Source organism: Lissotriton vulgaris, chromosome 5 (genome assembly GCF_964263255.1).
Source record: "Lissotriton vulgaris chromosome 5, aLisVul1.2, whole genome shotgun sequence".
NCBI classification, from domain to species: Eukaryota; Metazoa; Chordata; class Amphibia; order Caudata; family Salamandridae; genus Lissotriton; species Lissotriton vulgaris.
The window spans coordinates 1161369034-1161383627 of record NC_141693.1 but is presented as its reverse complement, the minus strand read 5'-3'; the positions used below and the strand labels follow the sequence as shown (position 1 = coordinate 1161383627).

Genomic DNA, 14594 nt, shown 5'->3' with positions numbered 1-14594 from the left:
AGAATTTGTATATGGTTCAGAGATCAGTGTGGAAGAAACGTGCAATCACACCATGAGATTTGGACTAGTAATATCTGAGGGCACAGAAGTGAAGTTTACACAAAACGAGTGAATTAAAAATGACACTGGAAACTGTGGATCAGCAAAGGCCCTAGAAAAGCAGCACTTAGATAAACGGATATTGAGCAGCATAAAGGGAGAGGATATCACATAGATATATTAATTTACACCTAAGCCAGGTCATTGCTCTCAAAGTTTGATTATAAAATATAATTCATGGGTTTCTAAGCATGTAATAATTATTTGGTTAAGCAAGAAGACGCTGCCACAGATGTGGTCTAGTGGCTGGGTTCCAAACATGTTCAATCACCGGGCCCTTGATGCTGGCTTCTACGTTGGACCAAACCAACTGTTTTATATTGGAGGAAAAACATTAGTCCCTGTTAAACAAGTAAGTTGCCTTTGTGGAGTATGCCACAGATTCCTTACATGTACATTATTTCCTCATGCACCAGATTGGACCTGGAAACGTTTCGTAACAGTGCTCCAGTGCACTTCTAGGTGGTGCCGTGCAGCTCCACAAAGGCTTCATTCCACCCTAGAAGTAATGTAGAGGAGCTGAATATAAGCGCCACCACTACCTGCTAATGACACAGAGTACAAAACAAATGTTAATACCAATGTGCAGATCTCTAACTTGGGACCTTTTTAGATGGTAAAAAAGACCACTTCACAGAACAGGAAGGTTGAGAGGGTGAGGAATCTGCAGTTAGATAGAGTATTCACCAGAAACAGCGCTACCAAAAGTAACTTCTAATGGATACTTCTAACCGCAGATTCTTCACCTGTAGACTAGATACTAAAACGGTACCTAAGGTGAAGGCTCTGTGGGGCAGGACCAAGATGGTGAAATGTTCTATTCATTGTACTTAGCTATCAAGGCAGTAGTGCTTTGTGAATATGTGCACTGACGCCCACATCTCAGCCTGGAAGATGTCAAGGACAGGCTCTCTGTGTTCATCAGATAAATCAGATGAAAGAATACCACTGCACAGGCTAGAGCACTAGTTCGCTACCTCAGCTGCTAGTAAGACTTGTAGATCTTCGTTTACATATTGTACATTTTGTGTATTTTAATGTGTTTTAACTGTTCTTAACTAAAATCACTTGGCACTTTTTAATATTTGGGCATTTACCCAAGAGTGGAACAGCACCTTTTGCGCCCGTAATCTCCCCGGTCCACCGCAGTCATTAGCGGGCTGTTTATTGTGGAGGGAGATTTCGGTAAAGTTACTAGAGGTGACTCAATACATGCTAGGGACACTAAAACCGCCATCTTGCAAACGGAGCGGTCTAGTTCTTTTTCGCTCCCACAACGAGACGGGCGAGTAAAAAGGAAGATATGGCGCAAGCGCGCAGATAAATCAGATGAAAGAATACCACTGCACAGGCTAGAGCACTAGTTCGCTACCTCAGCTGCTAATAAGACTTGTAGATCGTCTTTTAAAAATTGACATTTCGTGTATTTTAATGTGTATTAACTGTTCTTAACTAAAATCACTTGGCACTTTTTAATATTTGGGCACTTACCTAAGAGTGGAACAGCACCTTTTGTGCCCGTAATCTCCCCGGTCCACTGCAGTCATTAGCGGGCTGTTTGCTGTGGAGGGAGATTCCGGGAAAGTTACTAAAGGTGACTCACTTCCTGCTAAGAAACGCCATCTTGCAAACGGAGCGGTTTAGTTCTTTTTCGCTCCCACGAGACAAGCAAATAAAAAGGAAGATATGGCGCGAGCGCGCAGTGGACACACGGAGCGGGAAAGCCCCTGGTGCCCCGAAGGCACGCCTAAGGCAAGCCTGCCTCCTCGGGAGCACAATCCTAGATTGCGAGAACATTTGTTTCTTCATCGAATTCACCCCGACACTTACACTCTCAGGGATTCTTATTTACATCCCTCCCGGGGTGCTGGGTCAATTTTGCAACTCATTGCTGGAAACAGCCATTGACCTAGCAAATACAAATGCCAACTTTACCCTCCTTGGAGATCTTAATCTGCACGTTGACGATTTCATTTGTTATGGTCACCACTGATCTCACCCAAGACCTTTTGTCTTACCATCTATAACAGAAGGTCTGCCACCCCACTCACAATAAAGGTCACCTCCTTGACCCTATTTTCGCTAGCCTGGACAAACTTATTGGAAATCCCCCCACCCCCCTCCCATGGTCGGACCATTTTCTAGTTCCTTTCATCTGGTCCCCCATTTCCATAGTTCCTCATTCTCAGAGGTCCCGAACCCTTAGCCTTTAGTGGTCTAAACTCCCGTTAGAGGAGTGGTCACTAGAACTCGATAGGGTCGTACCCATACCAGACACCAATCCGGTGACAGCCTACGATCACTTCAACTCCTGGATCGAAGACACTCTAAAAACAGTGCTGCCAAAAAACTTATCCAAAAAAAACGTACATCATAAATCAGCATGGTTCACCCCTGAATTACACCTTCTTAAACAACAATGCAAAAAGTTGGAGAGACAATGGAGGAAAGATTTTTCCCACAGTAAGAAACTGTAATATTGAGCCTTTCTACGAACATAGAAGGCAGAAACAAAGAAAACTCAAGCCTTATACTTTGAGGGAAAGATCTCCCTCGCAGCCAACTCCCACAGGGAAATCTTTAGAATTGCAATAAAAAATATTAAAAGTCCAAGACCCACCCAGGATCCCTGACCTCTCAGGACGTCGATGCAATAACCTGGCAAAATTATTTTTTTCTAAAGTACAAAACATTCTTTACCTTCTTTCTGTGAAAGACAATGTCCTTCTAACCTTTGCTAAAAAACCCTACCTAGTTCAGAACGCCCCTCGCTTGAAAACTTTCACCCCCCCTTACACTGGATTCGCTCACACCCATTCTAGCCTCTGTGAAAAGTGGGTCGCCTCTTGACACTGCTCCACTCAACATCTTGAAAATGGCAGCCTCCATCATCGCTACCTCTATCCTCAACGTAATCAACGCTTCCCTCTCCTCGGGCCTGCCCCCGAGTGGAAAAGAGCGATGGTTAAAGCACTTATAAATAAACCTCATTTCGATCCCACAGACTGGACCAATTACTGGCCATTTCGCTTCTCCCTGGAGTAAGTAAATTGCAGAAAAATATGTCAACTGCATTCTCTCTACATTTCTTGAGTGCCACGATATGCTCCACCCGTCACAAACAGGTTTCCGTCCTCGACAAGGAACCAAAACCGCTCTAATTGTGGTAGTGGAGGAATTAAGAAAGATCCTTGACTCAGGAGGCACATCTGCTATTATCCTTCTCGACATTAGCGCGGCCTTTGACACGGTGAAGCATCAAATCCTGACTCATCGCCTCAGAAACGTGGGTGTGGCATGCCGCACTCTCACCTGGCTGCAATCCTTCCTGGAAGGAAGGTTTTATCAAGGGTTTGAAGACGATGTCACCTCAGACCCCGTTCCCTTGCAGTGCTGAGTTCCTCAGGGCTCTTCCCTGAGCCCTACTCTTTTTAACGTTTACAAGTCTTCCTTAGCGGACACTGTCGCCCCCTTTGGGATCAACATTGTGTCTTATGCCGATGACACGCAGCTGGTCGTTGCATTGAACCAACCTGACAGGTCGCCCACTGACCTCCACTCCTGTTTAGAGGAAGTGGCCAAGTCTTTGAGCCTTTCCCATTTGAGGCTCAATGGCGACAAAACTGAGCTGGTGATGTTGGGTAATCACCCTTGTTCCACCATTACCGCTCTCTGACTAGCCTGCATGGGGACGGCCCCGGTCCCTAAACCGAAAATAAAAAGTCTAGCTGCGGTGTACTGAAAATGAGTCGGAAGGTAATTCCCTTACTTCCATTTCGGGCAAGAAATACATTGATTCAGACTCTGATCCTTTCCAGGATTGATTCCGGCAATGCGCTCTATCTGGGATCGCCTAAGGTGGTGACTAAGAGACCTCAGATACTCCAGAATGCGGCGGCAAGATTGCTTACCGGCACTAGCCATTGCTGTTCTGCTAAGCCCACAATTCGCTCCCTGCATTGGCTCCCAGTGCAGGAAAGAGTCTACTTTAACGCCCTATGAGTTGCCCATAAATCCCTAGTGGCTCTGGATTGGGCACTAAGTTTGATGTTGGTTAAATCATCACCTTTCCAGCCTTCTACACTACGTCTCATCCCTCTAAGAAGGAGGAGAGACTACATCGCTTGGACCCCAAGAAAGTACAAAGGTTCTACATAAATCGAACCAAAGAACGTGAGTTGGACAATCGGCTCTATGTGGGGTTTGCTAGAGCAAACAAAACGCTAAGCTGTGCAGAAAAGAGCCATTTCCCAATGGATAGGGCTCTGCATTAAGATCTGCTATGCACTGGCTAAAAAGCAAGAACCAAACCTGCCATCTCTGCATTAGCACGCGGAGTCCCTGTCCTAGACATCTGTCAGGCCGCTACGTGGCTGTACCTCCATGTGTACATAAAACACTATTGTGTGGATGGTCAAGTTCAAATATGTGTTCTTACCTTATGTATGTATGTATAGGCATTTTATATAGCGCACTACTTACCCGGAGGGTCCCAAGGCGCTTCGACCGCTGCAAAACCCTTCCTGGCTTCCCTGAGAGATGGTCCCTTAATGGGTATCTCCAGGGTGAGACCAGGCATCCCCGGCGGTCTGGTGGGGCCGTTAGTGAAGATGAGGCAAGCTAATGCCCAGAGTTTGCGAGTGTGATCGCTGATCAGAGTGGGCACCGAGGCGAGAGAATTATCGAGTCCGCTGACCCTGGTCCAGAAACCTGCCGCGCCGGGAATCGAACCCTGGTCCCGGGCCGTCCTCTGCTCTCGGGTCTGCCGCCTCTAACCAGTGAGCCACACTACTTCAAACAAGCACACCGCATAACATCACAACACATTTTTCACAACGCAAAAACCATTACCATGAATGATTTTACAACAAAGCAAATGCAACTAATTTTATAAGAAAACTTTTTTTTTCATTCACTTTGCAAATTGACACAACACATGGCATTAAATCAAAAAATAATTGTTTAAATGTAAGTGGCTCTACCCTGCCCTACCCTAAAACCTAATGTAGTACACCTGTACGACCCTCCTCGAACCCAGTCCTCTCCCTACATTAACACTACCCTGCACGACCCCCCTGACACCACAACACTACCCTAAAGCCTAAAACCCTACTCCCAGCACGACCCTCCCCGACCCCCAGTCCGGTCCCTACACTCAAACACCACCCTGCACGACCCCCCGACACTAACCTAAACCCTAAAACACCACCCTACACTACACAAACACCACAACACTACCCTAAACCATAAAACACTACCCCCTGCACAACCCTCCCCTTACCCCCAGTCCTGTCTCTACATTCAAACACTACCCTGCATGACCCCCCAACACTACCCTAAACCCTAAAACACTGCCTGACATTACACAACACCACAGCTCTACCCTATACCCTAAAACACTACCCCTTGCACGACCCTCCCACTACCCCCTGTCTGGTCCCTACACTGAAAAACTACCCTGCACAATCCCCCGACACTACCCTAAACCCTAAAACACTACCGTACATTACACAAACACCACATCACAACCCTAAAACACTACCCCAGAACAACCCTCCCCCGACACCCACTCTGCTCCCTACACTCAAACACTACCCTGCAAGACCCACAACACGACCCTAAGCCCTAAAACACTACCCTACACTACACACACACCACAACACTGCCCTAAGCCCTAAAACACTATCCCCTGCACGACCCTCCCCCGACCCCCAGTCCGGTCCCCACACTGAAACACTACCCTGCACGACCCCCGACACTACCATAAACCCTAAAAAAGTAACCCCCAAACCAGGCCAATCCCCCGTACCTCGCTCTCCTTGTGGTTCCTCTCTCCTGGTTCCTTTGTCGTTTGAAGGGCGGTGCACGTCGTTGTGAGGAAACAGAAGAGCCTCAGTTTCCTCATAATGAGGTGGATCGCCATTACATCGCAAGCGTTGTAAAAGCGCTTGCAATGTAATGGCATGCGGAGTAATGGTATGCGGGGTAGTTGCATCATGCTTTGTAATATAATGCGGGGTAAAAGTATTTGTTATAAAAATTTTGTTGTAAATGATATTTACTGTCAAGTTCACCAGTAAAGGCATTTTGCCCGCTCAGTCCTGCAGAACATTCTGGTTTGAGTGCATTCACAGACTTGCCTCCAAATAGGTACTCCTTTGGTATCTATTTAAATGGTGAGGAATCTGCTGTAAGAAGTCTTTATCAGAAGAACAAGTTACTTTCCTTCGTTAACACTCTTTTTGGTATAGACTGTCCCTAGCTGCAGATTCCTCACGGACCCTCCCATCCTTCCTGTTTTGTGAGTGGCCTCCGTCCATCAACGAGATCCCAAGTCTAGGAAACTGCACACTGGTCACACCAATATGCTTTTAGAGCTCTGGGTCTGGGAGTGCAGACAGTCTTGAAAGCAACTCACTGCAGCATGCAGAAGTGGTGCCTATACCGCCCCCACAGGGCATTTCAGGGCAGAGCGGTATCAGTGCGGGACCACACAGCACAGCTGCCGGCGCAGAGGTACTGCTTAAAAGCTTCCTAATCCAGTCTGGGGACAATTCCAAAGGGGAGTAACCTGTGGCTTGATACAGTCACTACCAAAACAGCATTACAGAGGGTAAGTTACTTGTTCATCAAGGTCAACACGAATCACATATTTGGCTGCATCCTTGGCATGTTGAAGGGTGTAAGCAATGGAGGTCTTAAGCTTACGTTCTTCCGGGACTACTGGCAAGATCATACTTACCATGTCCCAGTGGGTGGGAGTATATTTACCGAATAAACAAACAGCCTTGACTAACCTCAGTGCTAAGCTGGCAAAAGACAACATGTGTTTCCTGAATGCCTCAATCCTCTTTGAGTTCCTGTCAGGGGTGATCCTAGGAAAGGAATTGGGGTTCACCTTGCTGATGGAAGCCTGAACCACCACTCTTAGGAGCAGGATGCTATGTAAGGAAAGCAGGTGTGCCAGGGTGGCACTTTTGTGCGGCTATGCTCTGTCACTGCGTGGGCAGAATGAAGACTATGCAGAGCGGCATGGTGCCACCTAGAGGCGCACAGAAGCACTTCTATGAAAAGTTTCCAAATCGAGTCTAGCGCCAGGGGAATATTTTGAAGGTGAGGATTCTGGTGTGAAGTATACATCGGAAACTTAGTTCTCTGAATGACTGAAGTTGAGAGTGCTTGGAAAAATATTCTATATGTCATACATTTTAAAAAGACTGATTCTAGTGTAGTGGAAATGGTAATTTGGAGATGTGTATGCAGAATGTGCACATAATATATCTCATTGCCACAAGAGATGGTTTGGTTTACATTGGTGCTATAGCAGTTCGTGGTGGTTGCTAAGAGACAGGAGGATTCCTATGCCATTATAAGAGGAGATAGCGGTATATCAGCTTATAGCTATACAAAAGGGATAGTCCTATCCCTGAATAGTGATGGCTTCAAGAAAAAATATGCGAGTTGGCTGCAAGACGTTTGAAACACTGTGTACTGTTGAGAATTGTATGTGCGTTTTAGCCACACTATATAGTTTCTTTTAAGCTTGAGTTAAGAAAGATTCTTATATTTGAAGTTTGGAGTTGGACCTTATGCATATTTTTCACAAGTCAATAGGCGATTAGAATGGCCTTAAATGAAGATGTAAATAAACAGCCAGCAAGGGCCTTCAAATTGTACAGCTATGCATTCTAACATTTCTACTGGAACTCTAGAATAAAAAGAAAGAATCAAGGGATCATTGCTTAGTTATATCCCACCTTCTCAAATAAGCACATAAACTGAACTCACCTCTGCATGATTTTGGCCATGAACCTTACTTTTGAAATGGATATCAGGTCTCCCTCCTGTTCTCCAGTCACCTCGCTGTACACTCCTGTGTAGGAAAGCATACAGTGTTATTTCTTGCTTTGCTAAATACTGGCATAGCAGATAGTACAGATATCTTGTGCCACAGAAGGACAGCCTAAGAAGGAAACTGAAGGATGCAGTAAACAAGCCAATGGCTGAAGGGAGCATAAGCAAACAGGCTGGGCTGACAGAGAACTCACTCTTTGTATATTGTTTTGTTACTGTGATGACATGAGCTCGGTGAATGCAAGTTCTCAAATCAGAACTAAAAAAAAACACCTTCTCACGTCTTGAAGATTTAGTAACAACTAAAACGGCAGCTTTGACAGTTGCAGCTGCAAGGGTATCAAAGCAATTGGCTTAAAAAGAGTGGCTATCAGAGGCCATTCCTAACAGGTTTGGGCTTGCCAGGAGCAAGATGAATCTGAGGTTGCAGGCATAACAATTACATCATACTTTTTTCCAAGCGCTGCAGTCATTTTTATTTGAGGGGTAGGGGCGGGGGCAAAATAGTGTCTACCTGTCAATGGGTCATAACACAGGAGGGTGATATTTGGCCAGTCCTGTTTTGTTAGTCAACAGCACAAAGAATGTTGGCACTCGGAGGCCAATACCTATAATGGGACAAGTGGAACTGCAAGTCCCAGCAGCCTAGTGCTGCTGGCTGAAAAAAGGCCTCATAGGTGGTCGCCTTGATGACACTGGCCCACATGATAGCTAGGAGGGCACCTTCCATACTCAACAAAAGAAAGGAAGGACTCTTGGGTTTCCCCTACATGCATCTTACCCTACATTAAACTGCAGTTACAACAGACTGCGCCACTATTACACTGTCATTGCTGCACCAGGGCTCTTTTACAAACTTTCCCCACTTCTTCCCCTGTTTATTTAATTCTCATGGGATCCTTCTGGAAGCTCATAGAAACAATGGAAGGTACCACTGAGTGGGAGAGGAACAGATAACCGTGGGAGAAGGTACATTAGTTAGTGGCTACAGATGGCGCTTGGCTTTAGTAGTATGTGCAAACTGCATGAAGAGTAACACAGAAGTAGGTGACAGATGTCAGACGGTGAGGTTGTGTGGTCACCCTCTCCTAGGCTAGCCACCTTGTTCTGGTCCGTCGCAGCTTCTTTCGGCCTCCAGTGCGGTTCTCAGATGTTCCTTTTGCAGACGGCTTTGCTGCAGGGCTATCAGATAAGAGGTGATTTCTTCATCTTAAGGAAATAACTGGTGCAATGTGCTTACTTATACTCACTGTGTATCGTGTGCAGTAGGAATTCAAGTTCATTGGCCCGTGTCCACATGTTCCTGTAAGGACAGCAGAAAACGCAGATGCCAGGATGCCAGGATGGCTCTACATTGACAATTGCTAGGCATTTTAAGGCCTTAAATGAAAATCATTTTTTTTCTACCCTTTAAACATGTATATGTGTTAGAAGATAGAAGGGGAACTACTTTAAAGAAGTGCCTCGCATGCGCACATGGACACCAAACCACCAAGTGTTGCCCCCACAAGAGCCAGGCTACCAGGTGTAGCTGATTTTACAAAGGTAAGATCGAAAGAAAGCACCTACTTTTAACTTCCGAAAGTGTTATTGGAGAATATAGGGGCATATTATCAAGGTGGTTTATCTCCGCTTTTTTGGCTTTAAAAGCCAAGAAAACGGATATAAAAATATCTCCCTATTACCTAGCTGTCGCTAACACCAGTTAGCGACAGCTAGTAGGAGATAGCGACCATCTTGGGCCCCGCTTTGCATGTCAGTGAAATTTATCACTAATGACATGCAAAGTGGGCATGCCAAGATGTTAGCGACTGGAAACAGTCGCTAACATCGCTATCTCCTATTACCAACTTTTGGAGATGTTCGCGCGAAGCGCGAATATCTCCAAAAGATAACACCTGCCCCAGAGCAGTTCTTAGCCATGTTATCCAATGGTAGGTGGATAACATGGCTAAGAGCATTAGCTCGGTAATGCATGAATATCGCGGACTTTTCAGAGATATTCATGCATTTTGGCCGATTTTCATCGCTTAGGAGATAAACCTTGATAATAGCAAGGTTCCTAAGCGATAAAAATCGCCGCAGCTCGGCAATAAAAATATTGGCGCTAAGCCAACATAGTGATAATTATCGCTAGTTGTTGGTAATATGCCCCATAATCCTTAGACATCCACATTTAAGTTCGAGGTTCACCCTTTCAATGGATGGCCACCAGAAATACCCCAATTTGTAAAATGTTTCTAAGACAATCTGCTTCAATAGAACGGCATGTGACTCTGCTGCCAACTTTGAGCAGTGCTCGTTTTGCAAAAGATCTTCAAGAAATGTCATGAGGTGAAAAAATGCTCTACATAAATATTTCAATGTGAAAGGGGGGTGTGGGAATTTTATGAGGTAGATACACTAGTGCAGAAACATTCAAAACACCAGCCCACTGAAAACCACGACGAAGATCATCACAGCAGCCAAAAGTAATAAAATAGGCTAAAAGAGTTAACTTTGAGCAGGACAAATGGATAAATGGTAATGCTGTTCAGCAACCTGAAAGGAAGTACTTTATCCTCTGACGTACTGACTAAGAAACTAGAGGCCAGATTATCAAGAAAGGGCGATACATTATCGCTGCTTTTATCGGCAGAAAACTGCCGCTAAAGCGGCGATAATGAGCTTGATAATATGCCCTTGTAAATTCCCATAGAAGCCCAGGTTCTGGTGTTAACCTGGGCTTCTATGGGAATTTACAAGGGCATATTATCAAGCCCATTATCGCCGCTTTAGCGGCAGTTTCCTGCCGATAAAAGTGGCGATAATGTATCGCCCTTTCTTGATAATATGGCCCTAGATTCTTTCTAAAATGGTTGGAAATTGGAATAGAGAAACATATTTCAACTTGAATGCTAAGTAAGCCCAAAGCACCCATCCACCACCCAAAGCACAAGTTAATTACCTTCGGTAACGATATATCTTTAAGAAACAGTAGTTGGTGTTAGATTCCTTACCTTAGAATAACCCCAGGTGTCAGACTGAATCCAGAAAGTTTTTGTCAGCCATACCCCTGCGCGTAGCTAGGCGTTGTCTGCGGCTCCGCATCCGTCCTCGGTGTCATGATCGCCGGGATGACGTCGTCGGAGTACTTAGACGCCGCCCTTGCGCGCTGACGTCAGTTCTGTACATAGCTTTCCGCGTCAGGAAGGCAGAGCCATGATAGGAACTGACACTGGTGCCATGAAACTAGGGCCCTGAAAGGGATGACCTTAACCCTAGATATTGGTCCGCAGAGGGGGGGTGGATGGGTGGGGCGGTAAGGAATCTACAACTAACTACTGTTTCTTACAGATATATCGTTACCGAAGGTAAGTAACTTGTGCATCTGAAAGAAACAGGTTAGTGTTAGATTCCTTACCTTAGAAAATATACCCCAGGAATACCAACCCCGGTGGTGGGTCTGCAAACCAAGATCACACCAGAAAGTCCTGGAGAACGGAACGGCCGAAAAAGCCATCTCTCCGGACTTGGCTGTCCAGGCAGTAGGGTCTAGCAAACGTGTGCAGCGAGGCCCACGTAGCTGCCTGGCAGATGTCCTGCAAGGGACTCCCTGACCTAGGGCAGTAGTAGCTGCCGTTGCCCGAGTGGAATGGGCGCGCAGCCAAACAGGAGGCTCCTTTTTCGCCAAGGAGTAGCTAACCTTGATGCACAAGACAACCCACAGAGAGATGGTCCATTTGTGTACCGTCTATCCCTTCTTAGTGCCCACGTAACCAACAAAGAGCTGGTCGTCCACCCGGAACTGGCGTGTGCGATCTAGATAGAAGGAGAGCGCACGTTTTGGGTCCAGACGGCGGAGCTTCTCCTCTTTTCAGGGATGCGGAGGCGGAAAGAAGCTGGGCAAGGTGATGGACTGCCCGATGTGAAAGGCTGTGACTACCTTGGGCAGGAAAGAAGGACAAGTCCTCAGAACAACTTTGTCCGGATGGACAGAGAGGAAAGGAGGTTTTGAAGATAGAGCCTGGAGCTCACTCACTCTCCTGGCAGAGGTGATGGCAACCAGGAATGCAGTTTTAAGAGTCAGAAGACAAAGAGGACAGTTATGAAGTGGCTCAAAGGGACCGCACATCAGATATGTTAGAACAAGATTCAAGTACCACTGAGGAATCGCGAAGGGAACAGGAGGAAACATGTGTGTGATGCCTTTCAAGAATCTATTTACAACAGGGGACTTGAAAAGAGAAGGCTGTTCAGGAAGCCTTAAGAAGGTTGAAATGGCCGAGAGTTAGCCCTTGATAGTGCCCAGAGCAGAGCCCTGCAGGGCAAGAGAAAGCAGGAAGAGGAGAACCTCTAAAAGGGGGGCAGAGAGTGGATCCACAGCCTTTGCTGTGCACCATGCCACAAATTTGTTCCACCGGCAGGCATATACCATTTTTGTGGAGGGACGCCTGGCTGCCAGAATCACATCGCAAACTTCAGGAGGCAAGTCAAATGGCCTCAGCTGCCTCGACTCAATCTCCACGCATGTAGGTGGAGATTGGACAGGTTCGGGTGGAGGACCGTTCCCTGCTGCTGCAAGAGAAGGTCCTCCTGAAGAGGCAGACGAATCGGGGGATCGACTGACATGCTGAGTAGCTCGGGATACCAGTATCTTTGAGCCCAGTCCGTTGCCACAAGAATGACTTAGGCCCGGTTTTGCCTGATCTTCAGCACTCTGGTCAGAAGTGGTATAGGCGGAAAGGCGTACAACAGTCCACTCGTGACGAAAAGCGTCGCAGAGCGAGTGCCGCCTTGGAAATTCCAACACGCAGAACTGATGACATTGCGCGTGCTCTTCGGTGACGAATAGATCTAACCAAGGCTCTCCCCACTGCTGAAAGAGACCTTGTGCCATGTCCGAGTTCAGACGCCATTCGTGATCCATCATGCACCGGCGGCTGAGTTTGTCCGCCCTGGCATTCAGGGAACGTGCCAGGTGGTGAACCACCAGGGTGACGCCCTGGTGTTCCAGCCATTGCCAGAGCCGGGACTTCACCGGAGACCAAAGGCCTCTGATCTCCCTCTCTACCATGTGGCCCCCCCATCCCAGGAGGGATACATCCGTCACCACTACAAGCTCCGGATTGGGGTAGGGAGAGAGATCTGCTGCTGACCCAATCACGGTTTGTGAGCCACCATTGCAACTGACCTGAGTGCCCTCCGAGATCAGGACGTGGTCGGACAGGTTGCCCTGATGCTGTGCCCACTGAAACTTCAGGTCCCACGGCAGAGCCCGCATCCGCCACCTGGCGTGATGCACCAGAAGGATGCAGGAGGCCATCAGACCCAGGAGCTGCAGCGTCAACCTGACCGAAACTCTGGATAATGGCTGTAAGATCGGAATCAGTGCCTGAATATCCCGAACCGCTGTTCGGGGAGAAAAACCCGAAACTGCGCCGAGTCCAGAACCGCTCAGATGAAAAGGAGCTTCTGAGAGGGGCACAGGAGTGACTTCGGCAGGTTGATGGAGAACCCCAGCGAGTGCAGGTCAGCCGTAGTCTTCAGGTGGGAGACGACTGTCTGGGTCGAGCCCGCCTTCAACAACCAGTCGTCGAGATAGGGGAAGACTGAAGCCCCTGATCTGCGCAGATGAGCTGCGACCACCGCCATCACTTTGGTGAACACCCGAGGGGCGCTGGTAAGGCCGAAGGGGATCACAGTAAACTGAAAGTGCTCATGGCCTACCGTGAACCGCAGGTAGCGACGGTGGGCCGGCAGGACGGGGATGTGGAAATACGCGTCTTGCAAGTCCAACACTACCATCCAGTCTCCTGGGTCCAGGGCAGCCAGGACCTGAGCCAAGGTCAGCATCTTGAACATCTCCTTCCGGAGGAAGCCGTTGACGCTCCGTAGGTCCAAGTTAGGGCATAGGCCTCCTTTGCCCTTCTTGGGTCCCCGAAAGTAGTGGGAATAGCAACAACGTCCTACTTCTGGCCCAGGAACGCGCTCAATGGCCTCCTTGGCCAAGAGGGCCATAACTTCCTCCTGCAGAAGTTTCAAGTGATCCCCCGACATGCGGTGGTACTGCGGCGGCATGGCTGGAGGGGTCGCCTTGAAGGGGAGGGGGCTGCGGGAGCGGATGTGGCCTGACCCTGCAGTTGTTCCCCGGAACCGCCACGGCGGTAACCATGTCCGCAACCGCGTTGAGACTGGTTCTGCAGCCTGTGGCTGGCTGGACATGTGGGGGTGCCCCTTCCTTGGCCACGAAAGGGGCAAAAAGCGGATGCTTGCTGGCGCTGGCCTAGGCCCAAGGACTAGGCCGTAGTCCTTGAAACGTTCCAGCGCACTGTCCGCTTTGTCGCCAAAAAGGCGACGGCCATGGAAGGGCATGTCCATGAGTGAGGCCTGGACATCCCCAGAAAAGTTGGCGGACCTTAGCCAGGCATGGCAGCGAACCGCCAGTGCCGTTGCAATCGCCCTACCCAGCGAGTCCGTTGTGTCGAGTCCACACCGTATTGAGTAGCGTGCTGCATCCCGCACTTCTGCCAGGGCTTGGATGAGCTTGGCCTGGGCCTCCTCCGAGCACTGAGGCAGCACCTCCGCAACCATATCCCACCAGGAGTGGGTGTAACGAACTAAAAGGCAGGCAGTGTTGACAGACCGCAGCCCCAAAGTCA

General features: G+C 48.0%; 1 protein-coding gene across 1 annotated transcript in view; it reads right to left on the bottom strand.

The window, feature by feature from the left end:
• Window positions 1-14594, bottom strand: part of LOC147712145 (uncharacterized) — a 936609-nt gene that overhangs the window by 48627 nt on the left and 873388 nt on the right. The window contains exons 22-23 of the mRNA XM_086922921.1: window positions 9055-9156; window positions 7888-7972 (exon numbers count right to left, since the gene is read on the bottom strand). Coding sequence (XP_086779047.1) covers window positions 7888-7972; window positions 9055-9156 — 187 coding nt within the window. The remainder of the gene's footprint in view (window positions 1-7887; window positions 7973-9054; window positions 9157-14594) is intronic.